The 16,355-nt window shown below is 35.7% G+C and overlaps 1 protein-coding gene across 17 annotated transcripts in view; it reads left to right on the top strand.

The window, feature by feature from the left end:
* The window catches only part of ZNF385B (zinc finger protein 385B), a 420,705-nt gene that overhangs the window by 305,660 nt on the left and 98,690 nt on the right, over positions 1–16,355 (top strand). For 16 of the 17 annotated variants that reach the window (XM_009443824.3, XM_009443823.4, XM_009443825.4 and 13 more), the window contains one exon: positions 14,340–14,482. The exons of the other annotated variant lie outside the window; for it this stretch is intronic. In XM_009443824.3, coding sequence (XP_009442099.1) covers positions 14,340–14,482 — 143 coding nt within the window. The remainder of the gene's footprint in view (positions 1–14,339; positions 14,483–16,355) is intronic. 17 annotated transcript variants of the gene reach the window in all.

Below are 16,355 nucleotides of genomic sequence, written 5' to 3'. Positions count from 1 at the left end.
ACTGAAGCAAGTAGCATCAGTTTCTAGGATGTCAGGACAATGGCAGAGTTTCAAGAAGCCAGGCCAACTATTGGCCCAATCTGTTAAATACCCACTAGAGACCTTTAGAGTACCAGCATTCCTAGGGTCACAGAACACTCCATGTTTCTCAGGAAAAGGGTGAGCTCACATTGTCTTCCAGTCACCCACAGGAGTGTTGGAAGAACTTAGATGCCCTGCTTCACTAGGTTGTTCCTGCTCATGCAGTTTTTGCTCTACTCTACTTCATTTTATACAGATTTCTGTCATACAATGAAGAGGCGAAAGGGAAGAAAATCATTTTGGGAGTAAGATATTAGGAAATTTCTAACAAGAAATTCGTACTAATTCTAATCCACTTTGCAAAACTAAGCCAAACTCACTGCTCTTTCTTCCTTCTCCAGATCATCCCTCACCATTTTTTCCCATTGTAGCTCCAATTTTACCCCATACTCACAGTCTCTGCTCACTCTGGCCTTGGCATGGCCAGATCAGGCACCCCATACCAGGTTTCCATAGGGATGGAACAGGGGCTTTCATGCTGTTTGCACAGCAACCTTGGCTGCCAGGTGGAAGCCATCTCTGCCGCTCCTGGGTGAGAATGGCTTATTTGCTGATTGAGGACCAAGAGTGGCCTTTTCTATGATGGCCACCATGACTATCATACTTTACTAGAATTTTCTAAGAACACTCTTTAGTGCATTGTAATTCTGGTGGCCTTGGGATACATATGCAAAAAGGGTTTAGAGCAGATTTTACTGTTTCTATTTATTCCCAAGTTGTGCTTTCTGGGATTTTATTACTTTTTATTGTTATTTTTAACATGGGCACCTACTTTTGAATAGCTATGAAGTGTTTGGTTAATATTTAAGCTAAAGAAACCTTTTCTCTGCCAAAGTGGGAGTAGAAAGCACTAGCAGAGCAAATATTAACTCTGTTTTCTCAAATTGAACAGGCTTGGGATGGGGAAAATATCCTTTTAAAAAGGATAATTTGTATAAACCATTATTCTTTTCTTTTCCCTCCTTTTGTTTCTTAAATACCACAGCCTAGACATTGAAAGCAGGAACTGAAATTCTCTGAAACTAGGAGAAAAAACATTTTGTGCCCTAGAGCTAGAATTTATAGCAGCAGCTGGGTGCACTGACCTCAGAGTTGCTGTATCCAGATCCCTTTAGCCTGGCTCTTAGTGTGAACTGCAGAGGAGAGGCCTAAAGACAGAGCCAGAGGTCTAAATAGGCCTGCTGCTTTGATCTCAAATAGAAGGTCAGTTGCCATTACTTGAAAAAATGTGTCTTCTCAGATAGCATTTTTGTTGTTGTGATTCTGATAGTACTTCGGTATAAAAACCAACAACACAAATGTGAGTGTGCCTCCTACCATGAGGCTATTTAAATTAGTTATATTGATCAAAACAATATGGTTAAAGCATAGTTGTAATGAGCTTTGTTCATCTCTTTTTTTCCCCATTGGGAATATTAAAACAAGTATTAAAATGAGGCATTATACTGGAGATTCCAAAAGCAGGGAGGGAGTGAGGGGGACAAGGGTTGAAAGCCTATCAGGTACTATGTTCATTACTTGGGCAACAGGATCATTAGCAGCCCAAACCTCAGCATCATACAATATACCCATTATATAAACCTATACATGTACCCTATGAATCTAAAACATATATGTATATATGTTATATACATGTATATGACATATATACATATAGAACATGTATATATGTCATATACATGTATATAACATACATATATAACGTATATATGTTATATACATGTATATAACATACATATATAAGTAAATATGTTATATACATATATGTTTTATAATATAATAAAATAAAATGAACTGTTATAATCAATCTTGTGCTACTTTATAAATTGGAAAGAAATGTTGGCTTTTGGCCACACTGGCTTTTCTTTCATTGAATTTCTCCCATTAATCATGTTGATAAAACAGTAAAATTAAAATCTCATTTAATTAAATACTCTCTTTAAAATTTCAGTCAAAATTGAAAAAGAAAACACACCAAATGCTAATCTTGAATTTTTAAAGAAGGTAATGATGACAATATATGATTCTTGTACATCTTTGATTGTACAGACTTAAATATTCAAAACAGTGTTCATGGGCAGTGAGCTCTAGGTTTGGTTCTAACATCAGTCAGGTACCATGGTAGATTAAGCTCTCCAAATCCCATTTTTGTTATACAAAATGAAGGGTAGATTCCTAAATTATGCTTACCTCTAAAATTTTATTAAATATAATTCTTTTAGAACTATTCAGTGACTTGAGTAACATTGTTACACTTTTCCTGGGAAAAGTTGTATTTTTTAGGGAGGTTTCCAAAATAAATGATAGTTCTGCACTGCCATTAGGTCTTTAGCATGCTATAGACTGCCATCATAACTGCCAATTATTAGATTTTATAGACTCAGAGTTCTAGATATACATTTTTCTTTTTGGCATCACTAGAGTCTGTGTTAGTCTCCCCTATTCACCTCCTAAATTCAGCAAGGAAGCATCAGCATCAGAGACAACACATGGTTCCTCTGTTTGTAATAGAAAGAGGCTTCAGACTTCAAGAAAGGGTCTTAATGCCATTGAGGAGAGTCACCAGGCAAATGTAGCTCAGGACCATCACCCCAGGTCTTTTTGCCAGTAAATTTCATCAGGCGCTGTGACCTCCCAATCCGTTCTCGACCTCAGACAATTTTAGTAAAGCCCTGTCTGGAGATAATTTTGGCTTCTCCAAAGACTTAGTAATTTAGAAACTAAGCACATGACATTCCCTTTTGATAAGTCAGGTGTTTAAAAATTATTGCAGAAAACTTGAGAAAGCATTTGTTAGAATACCGTTTTTTCTTCTTTCAATTTCCTTTTTTTGCATGATCATGCTTAATACTATTGGGTTATAAGCTGAGAAACTACGATAAAGGAAAAATATTCTAAATTCAGTTTTAACCCCATAAATTTATTTAAATTCTTAAATTCTCATACTTTTCAACGCTGCTTTGAAAAAGGATTGCAGCCAGTGAAGTATGTCACATGTTTGACCAAACTATAGTTTGTACAGTATAGCAAATAAATCTTATCCATTTTTTTAACAACACTTAAATGTAAGAAATCCAAGTGGGCAAGATATTCAGGTATAAATGAATCACCACTTGGCTGTACATATTCTATTGCCACAGCATCTGAAAAGCCATCTGTTGCATCTCGGTGAGAGATTCATCGTTTTGTGTAAAAGCTGGTGTATTACTACAAAACCCAAAGGACATTGTGGCTTTAAATCCCTCCTGATGCGGCTTCTTTGATGTTTTTTGATGCAGCACTTCATTATTGCTTATCAACTTCAGTGCAGTGCTCAAAAGGATTTATTTTTAAATGTAACATTCTGCCAGGCTGCTGCCATGGTGGCTGCTGTCGGAGCTCTTTAGGGAGAACCCTGAGCTTCCCTAAGGGAAATTCAGGCACGTAACTGCCAATTGTTAGATTTTATAGACTCAGAGTTCTAGATATACATTTTTCTCTTTGGCATCACTAGAGTCTGTGTTAGTCTCCCCTATTCACTTCCTAAATTCAGCAAGGAAGCATCAGCATTAAAGAGAAATTTTATTTGCTCACAAATCATTTTGAGAAAAATTAAGCTGGCAGTGGAAAAAAAAGAACTCAAAAAGCATCATTGTCATCCTAAAACTCTACAAACTTGACAGTATTTGAAGATATTCTTATTGGGAAATTTTGCCTATATTTGTCAAAACATTTTATTAGAATTAATAGCATTGACTGCATTTTTTAAAAATTCTGCTCATTTATAACATACAGAAAAGTGCACATAAGTGTGCATTTGAATGAATGTACACAAATACAGCATACATGTGTAGCTGGCCCCCAGATCAAGGAAAGAACATTTCTGGCATCCTAGAAGACACTCTGAATGCCCTGTTTTAGTCATCTCACCCTCCACCTCATCCCGTCCTTTCTATAAGGAAAGCCACTATCCTAACAGAATAAATTACTTTGCCTGGTTTTATGCTTTATATAAATGGTATCATACAGCATGTACTCCTTTATTTTAGTTCTTTTTTTCAACGTTATGCTTGCCAGATCTATTGGTTGTTGCATGTAAGAATGTGCCATTTGTTCTCATTGCTGTATGTCATTGCATGAATGTTTCATCATGCAAACATACAAAAATTATTCTTTCTATTGTTGATAGATTAACTGGCTAGTTTCCAGTTTGGGGCTATTATGAAGAATATTGCCATAAGCATTCTAGCACAAATCATTTTTGTTAGGTATATACCTAGAAGTGAAATTTCTGGGTCATAGGGTATTTATATATTCAGCTTAAATAGATATTGCCAGGTAGTTTTTCAAAGTAGCTGTGACAATTTACACTTTAATATAGAGTTCTAGTTGCTCTGTATCCTTGTCAACACTTAATATTATCTTCATCTTTCTTCATCAAACTGAACCATTCTTGTGGATATGTAGTGATACCTCATTGTAGTTGTAATTCACATATTCCTAACAACTAATGAAGTTAAGCACCGTTTTTGTATGTTTATTGGCCATTTTAATATATGCTTTTGTGAAGTATCCAACTCTTTTGCCCATTTATCTAGTGTTATCATTTTCTTATTGATCTGTAGGAGTTCTACATTCTTACTAATAGAATATATTCATCAATTTTTTTCTTTTATGATTAACATCTTTTGTTTCCTGTTTAAGAGACCTTCGCTTAGTCCAAGGTCACAAAGATACTCTGTTTTTCTATTTTCAGTTTTACCTTTTAATCCAGAAACCCTAAGAATACCTTGAAAGCCTAAAAAAAGTTAACTTCAACATGTTCTGTTTTCTCTATACTTTTTGTTTATACCGTTCCCCTCCACCATTCTTCCATATATACCTCTCAAACACAAGCCATTCCTCAAAGTTTATCTTAAGAGATATCTCATCTGTCGAAACATTTATGAACCCCATTTATGAACCAGATGCAATTTCTTTCTCTCTTGAACCTACTTAACATTTTTTTGATAACACATGAACCCTGCCGTTTATGGTAAGTATTAATAGATTTAATTATTCATGCTCTCCTGGGATATGGCATAGTGTCAAGGATTAGGAGTAGTTAGTAACCACAGTAACTGAAGCTTATACAATACTGGCTATGTATCAGGCACAGGTTGAGGAAATTTGCATAGAAAAACCTCAATTAGTTTTCCCACCCATCCTATGATATAGCTACTCTTATTTTTCTTAATTATAGAAAAGACAATGGAGGTATAAATAAGTAAAATAACTTGTCCAAGGTTGCACAAGAAAGCAGTGCTCCCAGGAGTCTTCAGCTTCTAACATATCTGTCTCCTGAGTTGGTGCTTTTAACAGGTGTAGAACAGTGTTGCCTGTGTCATCTTAATTTTAAAAAAAAAAATTAAGGCTTGATTCTATGCTCAAAAAATTGAGGGAAGAAATTTTTTCTGCCTAGATGTCCACAGTGCCTGTTAGTATATTAAAAACTCTGAGATGCGTTGCAGAAAAGAACCGCTTTAAGCTTTGTTGAAGCAACATTTTCTAAATGTATTTGATGACAGAATCTTTTTCATGTAACAGCTTTACATATAACCTACTTTAGGGAATGATGACATGGGCTTTAAAGTCAGATGGACAGGAGTTTGGACCCAGGCTCTGCCACATACTGAGTGATTTTAATCACTCTAAACCTCACCTTTCTCATCTGTAAAATGGGAATAATAATATAAATATCATAGAGTTGCATTATAATTTAATAAGAATAAGGGACATAAATCACTTAGCATGTTACCTGGCATGCAGTAAAATCTCATTAAATGGTAGCAGTTGTTATTATTATTTTCTTATCTTAAAAAGTAAAATAAGTTCTGACACAGTTCATAATCCCTGTAGTTGCTAGCACTGTGCCTTGTTAGTCCCTCATAAGTATTTATTGAATCAAATAATATTATTATTTGGGGAAGATTCTTTTTAGATAAATATATTCATTATATATCTTGGTTATTTAAGTATCAGATACTACACTAAGGTCAAATAAGTTTCAACTAATTCCCAGTTGAATACTATATCTGTTTGGAGGTCCAGTATTTTAAATCTCTCAGGTTTATGGTAAAATGCTTCTCCCTCAGCTGGAGAATGTATCTATATGACTGGAGTGTTTTCACCTATACAATTTGGTGACCATAGCATGGTAGTGAAAAGCAGAATTCAGAAGTCAAATAGCCTGGGTTGTAATTCTGGCTCCTCTACATACAAACTATATGAAGTTGGGCTTAATCTCTCTGTGCCTCAGTTTCTCATCTGTAAAATGGGGCTAATACCTTGTTAATCAGATTGCAAGGACTAAATATGTATAAGTATATATATGAGTGTATGTAAATGAGTATATATACCTACAATTGTAATGAACTTAGGATAGTGCCTGCTACATAATATGTTCTATAAAAATGTTATCTCTGTTATTGCTATTATGAGACCTTTTCAAAGGCAAAATCCTTTATCAGTCACCTCCCCTATTCATATAGCCACCTCTTAGTGGCCATGCTTTGATAGTCTCTTGGTAAATTATTTTCTTCACCTAGCAGATTTATGAAAGAAAAGAAATGCTGAGAGAAGTGGAGGAGATGCGGTGATGGCAATTATCCTGATGAGAGAAAAAATATACAGTATTAGGTGTAACAAAGCTGGCAAAGCAATGAAAAAAGAAAACTGAGTATGGCAGAAAATCTGAAATGCCACTCATTTAAATTTCTTTAAAGAAATCTTTTGGAGTTCTATAATTGACGTTGCCTCCCCTAACAGGTTTTTATAATACGTTAAGTTTTTAATTTCAGTACTCACTGACGAGAACATGCATAATAATGGCATAAGAAGAAACTACTCCTGCAGGATATAGAATAGATACAGATTTGATCTCATTCTGCAAATGCTTCTTCATGCATATTTGTTGACTCTGGCATACTCTTTTGAAGAATGAGGTGTTTTCTTTGCTTCTGTTTTGGCATATAAAGAAGAGCCACTAGGAAGTCTCAAAGTTATAATCTAAATGGGCTTTTAAGATTATATATCTAAAGGCCAAAGACTAAGGCAATAATTTCAGGTGTCATCTGTCCTTAAGTAAGGTTGTATTGTGATGTATTATGACATAATCCATTAACATAATAAGGTACCTATTATGTTACAGAGGCAATTGGCTGAAATAATAGTTTTCTTATGATCATATTAGGAAATTGTCTTTTACATATTATTGGTTTCATAGCTATAGATGAATCAACTTGTATTTTACCATCAAAGTGAAATGTATGGAAGAAAGTTAGTTGCAATCTAATGGGAATTTATATTCATATGAATACATGGAATTTCCATGATAAGAGTGAAACTGGTGGACTAAAGGAGATCCCCAAACGCCTGTGAGACCTCGACTCTGTCTGGTGTCCAGACTCTCGATGCTGTTGTGAGAAGGAATTCAAGGACAAATTGGGATAGAGTGAAAGTACAGATTTATTGCAAAGTGAAAAGTACACACTTAAGGAAGGGGATTGTTGGCATACTCAAGAGAAGTGAGTCACACCACAGGGTTTGGAGTTTCTATATTTATGGGCATCTTTAATCAAGTGCTGGGATATTCATGAAGATTCCTGGAAAGATATGAAGATTTCTTGGAACTGTGCGCTACCCATTTTTACACCCAATATGGGTGGTCTCAGAACTGTCATTACACTGGTGGGTGTGTGATTTAGTATGTTAATGAGAGTATAATGAGATCTTAGGTGAAACCTAGGTTAAATCCAGTGCCATGTTGGGTCCAGTTAGTCTTAGCCAGCTTGGCCCACACCTTCGTTTTTCAGGGTCTTATCAGCCGCTACCTTATGCAGCTATTTCAACAGTTTTCTTCTGCTAAACATGTGAAACTGCTGTCTGGAATTTTCTATTCTCCTGTGACCACCTTGTATTACTCCTGTCTCAAGAGTGTTAAATTATTCCTGTTAAATTTTTGGAGTATGCATGCTTATATATGTGTATTTCATTTTAGTACAGGAAGTTTGATAAATATATGCATTCAGTGATATGAAAAGTTTTATTATCAAATAGGGTGGCACCCTATTTTGATTTTATTCATTATGACTTTATTCATTATGATATATACCAGATTATATACTATGTTCTGAAACAGAACTACAAGTAGGAGGTGTCTTACGTAATATTGCCAAATAGTTTATACAAAAGTCAAAGGTTGGTTCTGTCCCATGAGAATAGCAACATAATGGGTATATTGTATCACCTTTTGCATTGAAATGCCTGCTCATTATATTTTCAACATTTTTTTCTCAGCAAGTCCTTCACTTTTAGAGAAATTAAGCATTTTCTTTCAGAGTGCAATGCATTTTGGCCAAATTTCCGCTTGCAACTCCTGCTGACTTTCAGGCACCCAGAGGTGAGAAGAAAAGATTCTTAGCAGCAGCAGCAGCAGCAAAATCTGAAATATGAAGACAGAGAGATCAGAGCATGAAATAACTTGTTCAAAAAAATGCACTTTGTCCCTATTTATTTACCATTTGCAAAAAGCAGTACTAAAAAGTAGGTTTTAAAATTGAAAACAGCAAGGTTGAGGTGAAGGATTAATGAAAGTATAGTTTATATTTATTCAGAAGATCTACCAGTACTTTAAAACAATCTGTGTTTAACATGGCAAATTGTCTGTCATTAAAATGCTAATGAAATGGTAAAAAGCTGCTAAGTTTTTTATGCTAATGAGTAGTGGCAGCTAAGTAGTTCTCAAGCCTTGTCTTTATTAGCATAGACATTTGATTGGGTAAGGGGGATCATTGCGCATTCCAACGTTTGTTGATGGAGTAATCTGTTTGTGAAGTTCCCTGTTGCATTCTATTTGATTTGGGTTTGTTAGTACAAAGTGACTCTCACCAGGCCCTAGGGAGCCATGTATTACACAGTATTATCAGAGCCACCATTGTGGGCTTAGAGAAAGAACTTTGCTTCCCTCCATGAGACTCACAATGGCAAAATAATTACACATTTGTTTATCATTCAGCTTTAAGTACAATTAGTCTATACCTTACTTTAGACTTTTAATGATTATAGTAATAATAAAATAGGCCATTGGGCTAACATAAGAAATATCTCTGTTTTTTAATTTAGCTAAGAGTTTAAAGCAAAACTTTTAAAATATTTTAATAAGTGCCCCTGCAACATTTGATATATTTATATAATACATCATCTTAGATCTACAAGCACTGAAGTTAACATTACCTAATTTGAAGAGTAATGTGTAATTAAATACAGGGTGGTTATATGAATGACAGGCTGAGATCAGAGTATTTACTTGAGCATCAGAAAAAAAAACTTACTCTCAATCTATACTTTTGGCTGGTTCTATTTTTGCTGAATGCTACTCTGTCTTCCCTAATGGATGGGGCCGACCTGAAGACTTGCCATTACAGATAAATGCTTCAGGCACCCTTCTCTCTTTTTTCTCTTCTGTTTTTAGGATCAATGTAAATGAAGTATGACAGTCCATTAAACACTATTGCCAATAATGTTCTGGAATGATTTGAAATATGACGCAGAGTTTATTAAGAAAATTCATTACCAAAAAGGATCATTGAAATAGAAATTTTAATGAGTCTGGGAAACTGTGTAAAAGATTGGTGGAAATTTTAATAGTTGGAGCATTATCTCATACTGTTCATTTCTCCTTGAAGTCAATAGGGGATGTTAGGTATATAATTATTGTGTGGTCCTGTATAGGCAGGCCAGGAAAAATTAGAACCCTCATACACTGATAGTAATCATGTAAAATGTTTCAGACCCTTTGGAAAACAGCCTGCCACTTCCTCAAAATATTAAGCCATTTAGTTACCAGATGACCAAACAATTTCCAAAATTTGACTCCTAAGTATATACCTGAGAGAACTGAAAACATATATCCACATAAGAACTTGTACATGAATATTCAAAGTAGCATTGTTTATAATAGCAAAATAGTGGGAGTAATTCAAATGCCTATCAATTGATGAATGGATAAGCAAAATTTGGGAAATCCATACAATGGAATATTATTAAGCCTTAAAAATAAATGAAATTCTGATACGTGCTACAACATAGATAAACCTCAAAAACATTATGTCAAATGAAAGGAGTGAGTCACAAAAGACCACATCACACATTATATGATTTCATTTAAATGAAATGTCTAGAATAGAGAAATCTAAAGATAAAGAAAATAGATTAGTGGTTGCCAGGAGCTAGGGATATTAGGAGGAAATGGGGAGTGACTGCTAACGGATAAGAGTTTCCCTTAGATGTTATGAAAATGTTCTAAAATTGATTGTGGTGATGGTTCTACAATTGATTTGGTTTAGCCCAAATCTCATCTTGAATTATAGCTCCCACAATCCCCACATGTCATGGAAGAGACCTGGTGGGAGGTAGTTGAATCATGGGGGCAGGTTTTTCCCATGCTGTTCTTGTGATAGTGAATAAGTCTCATGAGATCTGATGGTTTCATAAAAGGCAGTTCCCCTGCACACACTCTCTTGCCTGCCACCATGTGAGACATGTCTTTGCTCCTCCTTTGCCTTCCACTATGGTTGTGAGGCCTCTCCAGCCATGTAGAACTGTGAGTCCATTAAACCTCTTTTTCTTTATAAATTACACAGTCTCAGGTATTTCTTCATAGCAGTATGAAAATGGAATAATATAACAACTCTGTTAATGTGCTAAAAATAATTGAATTCTACAATTCAGATGAATTGTCTGGTATATGAGTTATACCTCAATAAAGTTGTTATATTAAAACAAACAAACAAACAAACAAACTTTACATGCCAGAGCCTGCCTACCAGAGAGCTACCTGCACCAGCAGTTACTTTTCTATACTACATGAAAGTTATACACTAAAGAAGGATGCTTGTTACTGGAGAGGAGCATTATAAATCTTCTACTCATGCATTAAACCAGATATCTAAAGAGGTGATAGCAGAAGTTCTAGCCAGAGTATTTAGACAAGAGAAAGAAATAAAGGGCATCAGATTGGAAAGGAAAAAGTCAAATTATCATTATTTGTAGATGGTGTCATCTTATATTTGGAAAAAACTGAAGATTCCACCAAAGAACTAGAACTGATAAACAAAATTAGTAAAGTTACAGGATACAAAATCAACATACAAAAATCAGTAGCATTTCTATGTACCAACAGCAAACAATCTGAAAAAGAAATCAAGAAGGTAATCCTATTTATAATAGCTATAACTAAAATTAAATGCCTAGGAATTAATTTAACCAAAGAAGTAAAAAATCTCTACAATGAAAACTATGAAACATTGATGAAAGAAATTGAAGAGGACACACACAAGGAAATGGAAGAATATTCCATGTTCATGGATTGGAAGAATCAATATTGTTAAAATGTCCATACTACCCAAAGCAGTCTACAGATTCAATGCAATCCCTATCAAAATACCAATGACAACATTCTTCACAGACATAGAACAGACTATCCTAAAATGTATATGGAAGCACAAAAGATCCAGAATAGCCAAAGCTATTCTAAACAAAAAGAACAAAACTGGAGGAATCACATTACCTGACTTCAAATTATTCTGCAGAGCTATAGTAACCAAAACATCATGGTACTGGCATAAAAACAGACACATAGACCAATGGAACAGAATAGAGAACCCAGAAATAAAGCTGTACATCTACAGTGAACTCATTTTTGACAAAGGTGCCAAAAATATACATAGAGGAAAGGACAGTCTCTTCAATAAATGGTGCTGGGAAAACTGAATATCCATATGCAGAAGAATGAAAGTAGACCCCTATCTGTCACCATATACAAAAATAAAATCAAAATGTATTAAAGACTTAAATCTATGACCTCAAACTATGAAACTACTATGTGAAAAAATTGGGGAAATTCTCCAGGATATTGGAGTGGGCAAAAATTTCTTGAGTAATACCCTCCAAGCACAGGCAAGGAAAGCAAAAATGGACAAATGAGATCACAAGTTACAAAGCTTCAGCACAGCAATGAAAACAGTCAACAAAGTGAAGAGGCAACCCACAGAATGGGAGAAAATATTTGCAAACTATCCATCTGATATGGGATTATAACCAGACTCTATAAGGAGCTCAAACAAGTCTATTTTAAAAACCTGAATAAAAAATGGGCAAAAGATCGGAAAAGACATTTCTCAAAAGAAGACATACAGATGGCAAACAGGTATATGAAAATGTCCCCAATCATTATTGATCTTCAAAAACAGACAAATCAAAACTATAATGAGATATCATCTCACCCCAGTTAAAATGGCTTTTATTCAAAAGACAGAATAACAAACGCTGGCAAGGATGTGGAGAAAGAGGAACCCTCCTCCACTGTTGGTGGAAAGGTAAATTAACACAGCCACTAAGGAAAACAGTTTGGTTATTCCTCAAAAAACTAAAAGTTGGGCTACCATATGACCCAACAATCCTACTGCTAGGTGGGTATATACCCCAAAGAAAGAAAATCAGTATATCGAACACATATCTGCACTCCCATGTTTATAGCAACACTATTCACAATAGCCAAGATTTGGAAGCAAACTAAGTGTCCATCAACAGATGAATGGAAAAAGAAATGAGTTACATATATACAGTAGAGTACTATTCAGCCATAAAAAGAATGAGATCCTGGCATTTGTAACAACATGGATGAAACTAGAGGACATTATGTTAAGTGAAATAAGCCAGGCACAGAAAGACAAACTTCACATGTTCCCACTTATTTGTGGAGCTAAAAATTAAAACAATTGAACTGGACACAGAGAATAGAATGATGATTACTAGAGGATGGGAAGAGGGCAGGGGAGTGAGAATGGTTAATAGGTACAAAAATATAGTTAGAGGCTGGGTGTGGTGGCTCACACCTGTAATTCCAGCACTTTGGGAGGTCGAGACTGATGGGTTGCTTGAGCCTAGGAGTTCGAGACCAGCTGGCCAATGTGGCAAAAACCCCATCTCTACAAAAAATACAAAAATTAGCCAGGTGTGGTGGCGTGTACCTGTAGTCCCAGCTACTTGGAAGACTGAAGTTGGGGGCTCACCAGAGCCCAGGGAGGTCGGGGCTACAGTGAACCATGATCACACCACTGCACTCCAGCCTGGGTGACAGAGTGAGACCTTGTCTTTAAAAATAGTAATAATAAAGTTAAATTAAAATTAAAAAAATAAAAATATAGTTAGAATGGATAAGATCTAGTATTTGATAGCACAACAAGCTGACTATAGTCAACAATAACTTATTGTGCATTTCAAAATAACTAAAAGAGTATAATTGGATTGTTTGTAATGCAGAGAAAGGATAAATGCTTGAGGGGATGGATACTTCATTTACCCTGAGGTGATTATTATGCATTGTGTGCCTGTATGAAAATATCTTGTGTGCCTCATAAATGTAGGTACCTGTTATGTGCCCGCAAAAGTTAAAACAAAATTTAAAAATAGTCAACAAAACAAATAGAGGTGACAGTTAATTTAACTGCTAAAAAGGATATTTGCTACAATAATACAAAACAAATTAGAAATAAAAAGTTGAAGACAAAAATTTGAATCCCTGTCCTAACTACTACCTGTCCCCCAACACCCTGTCTGAAGCCAAGCCATAATCAACCCTTTTAGTCTTTAACTATCCAATGTCTAGACTACCCATTTACTTCAAAGTGAGAGCAACTTTCAGAAAGTTTGTTTTTTTTTTAAGAGAACAAGTTGAATCATAACTTTGAGAGCAGACAGTAACTATACAGGTTCAAGTTTTCTTTTTCTTGTAAAAACCCTATATTTATCTCTGATTTGCATAAAACCTGTCCACTAGCCATTCAGTAATTCTTAATAGCAAAGAGTGTCTGGCTTCAAGGGGTTCCTCCCCTCTTCTCTCCTGCACTTTTGGCGAGTCAGAGGCAAAGCGTTGGCCAACAGGACATTCTCATTCTGTCTGACCCTCCTGCCAGTAGGATCTGTCTACTAGGTGTCCTGGCTGAATCTGAGCACCCCTCAGCCCTTGCCCATAGGGAAGCATTGTGCACCACTGTCTTGGATAATGAGGAGGAAGATCCTTTTTATTGTGTTTACTACTCCTGTGCCATTTGCTTGCTTACAGCATAACTCTCTTGCTTGCAAGTTGCAGCTCAACAGACTTGTTCTTGCACTGTAGGTTTGGGAGGGAGATGGATGTGAGCAAGAAATTGAATTCATTTTTGTTTTGTTCTTGGCAGGCAGTACATGCCACACTACTACCCTTCCTGCTCTTGTGCGCACACCTACCCTGATGATGCAGCCTTCACTGGATATCAAACCATTTATGTCTTTTCCAGTGGACAGTAGTTCTGCTGTTGGGCTCTTTCCAAATTTTAACACAGTGAGTAAATTCATTTCTATTTTATTTGTGTCCTCCTCCATCAATTTCATTACATTTGTGAATAGTCAATAGATACAGCCTGTTTCCAAAGTGTGTAATTTTAGACCATATATTGGTTATGCTGCTCAGTTGTGCTATGAAAGATGATGCTTCACCCATGGGAGTAGCCCAAACAATAGCCAGTATGTTTATTATACAAATATTTCCACAGAAAATATTTTCTGAAAAATTTTCACCTGTTGTGTTGCACAATTTTCATAGAATTTCCAGTGGCTTTAGAACATACATCATTTCTGGGATGTTATTCACATGCTCAGGAATACAATTTAGAGATACCAAGACTCATTGATTTTTCCCTTCTCTTAGAAAAAAAAATGACTGTAGGATTTATCTCTCTGGCTGCATTTTTATTTGGGAGATACTTTAGATAAAATGTGAATCCTACACAAAGAAAATTTCTATTTGGGGGCTATTGCAGATGACGTGAATTTGACTCTATTAAGAAAAAGAAAAACACTCATTTTAAATCTACATACTAGTTATCTGCAAGACGCTTTGACATTTTAAAACATAGGATAAGTGTTAGTGAATTACCTATAATTACTGATGTGCTTCAGCTCAGCTGACCTTCTTTTATTTGAATGAAAAACATTTGTAGGTGTGTCAAGTGGAGCATGACATCTTTCAACAATATAATTTAGCATAAAATCAATCTGTAGCCAGATTCTAAACCTTATAGTAAAATAAAAGGTTCACAGTTCAGGTGAATGCATACATTGTCTGCTTGATTGTTAAATACAGTTAGTTGGGGCATGACGGTCTACATTAATGATACAGCATTGTAAATGCTGCTGTAATAAAAAAAAATTGCATTATCAACAACACCAGACAGCAAGCATCTGAAGTACTGCCAAATGTTTCATTTTGCAAACCTATCTTCTGTATGAAATGAAAACAGCAAGAGGATTTTTCCTTAAGGACTGTCAATAAAATCTGCTGACAGGCCCTCTGTCAGGGCTTAGTGTTGGAAGGTAATTAGCGGGTAGGGCATCAGCCAACTTTTTACAGAGCACTGGCCTTGATGTAGTGAGTAAACAGTTAAATGTTTTTGTCTTCTTTGAGTTTTTCAGAGACAAGTCAAACAGGTAAAAAAAAAAAAGTTACAAAAGGTGAGCATTGTTCCTAGAGCAGTGGAGTGGCTCAATAGGATAAATCATGCCTGCCTTGGTTTCATTGATCCACCCGCTGCATCCCAGAACACCACATTACGCCATTTCAGAGAATGCAAACTTGAGGATGCCAGTGGTATCGTCTATTCAAACATGTGTGACACATTCCAATCATAACTGAATTAAGCTATACTTCATAGAACATTTATGAGGTATTTGTGTTTTGATTAATGTGCCTTTGGAAGTTAGCATTTATAACCATTGCTGAAGTCTAGTTGCTGTCAGGAAGCAGCATTCATGATGCAAGTAGTCATAAATGGCTTACTGTGGCTCACCTCTCTTTATTTTATTTTCTTTTACTTTTTATTTTATTTATTTATTCATTTGAGACAGCCTTGCTCTGTCGCCCAGGCCGTAGTGAAATGGCACGATCTTGGCTCACTGCAGCCTCCACCTTCCAGGTTCAAGTGATTCTTGTGTCTCAGCCTCCTGAGTAGCTGGGATTACAGGTGCCTGCCACCACACCTGGCTAATTTTTGTGTTTTTAGTAGAGACAGGGTTTCACCATGTTGGCCAGGCTGTTCTCAGACTCCTGGCCTCAGGTGATTCAGCCTCCTCAGCCTCCCAAAGTGCTGGGGTTACAGATGTGAGCCATTGTGCTGACCTCTTTATTTATTTATTTTTTAACATAAATAATACATGAA

The sequence above is a fragment of the Pan troglodytes genome, chromosome 13 (genome assembly GCF_028858775.2).
Source record: "Pan troglodytes isolate AG18354 chromosome 13, NHGRI_mPanTro3-v2.0_pri, whole genome shotgun sequence".
In the NCBI taxonomy this organism is placed as follows: domain Eukaryota; kingdom Metazoa; phylum Chordata; class Mammalia; order Primates; family Hominidae; genus Pan; species Pan troglodytes.
The sequence above is the reverse complement of the archived record's forward strand: the minus strand, read 5'-3'. Positions and strand labels throughout refer to the sequence as shown.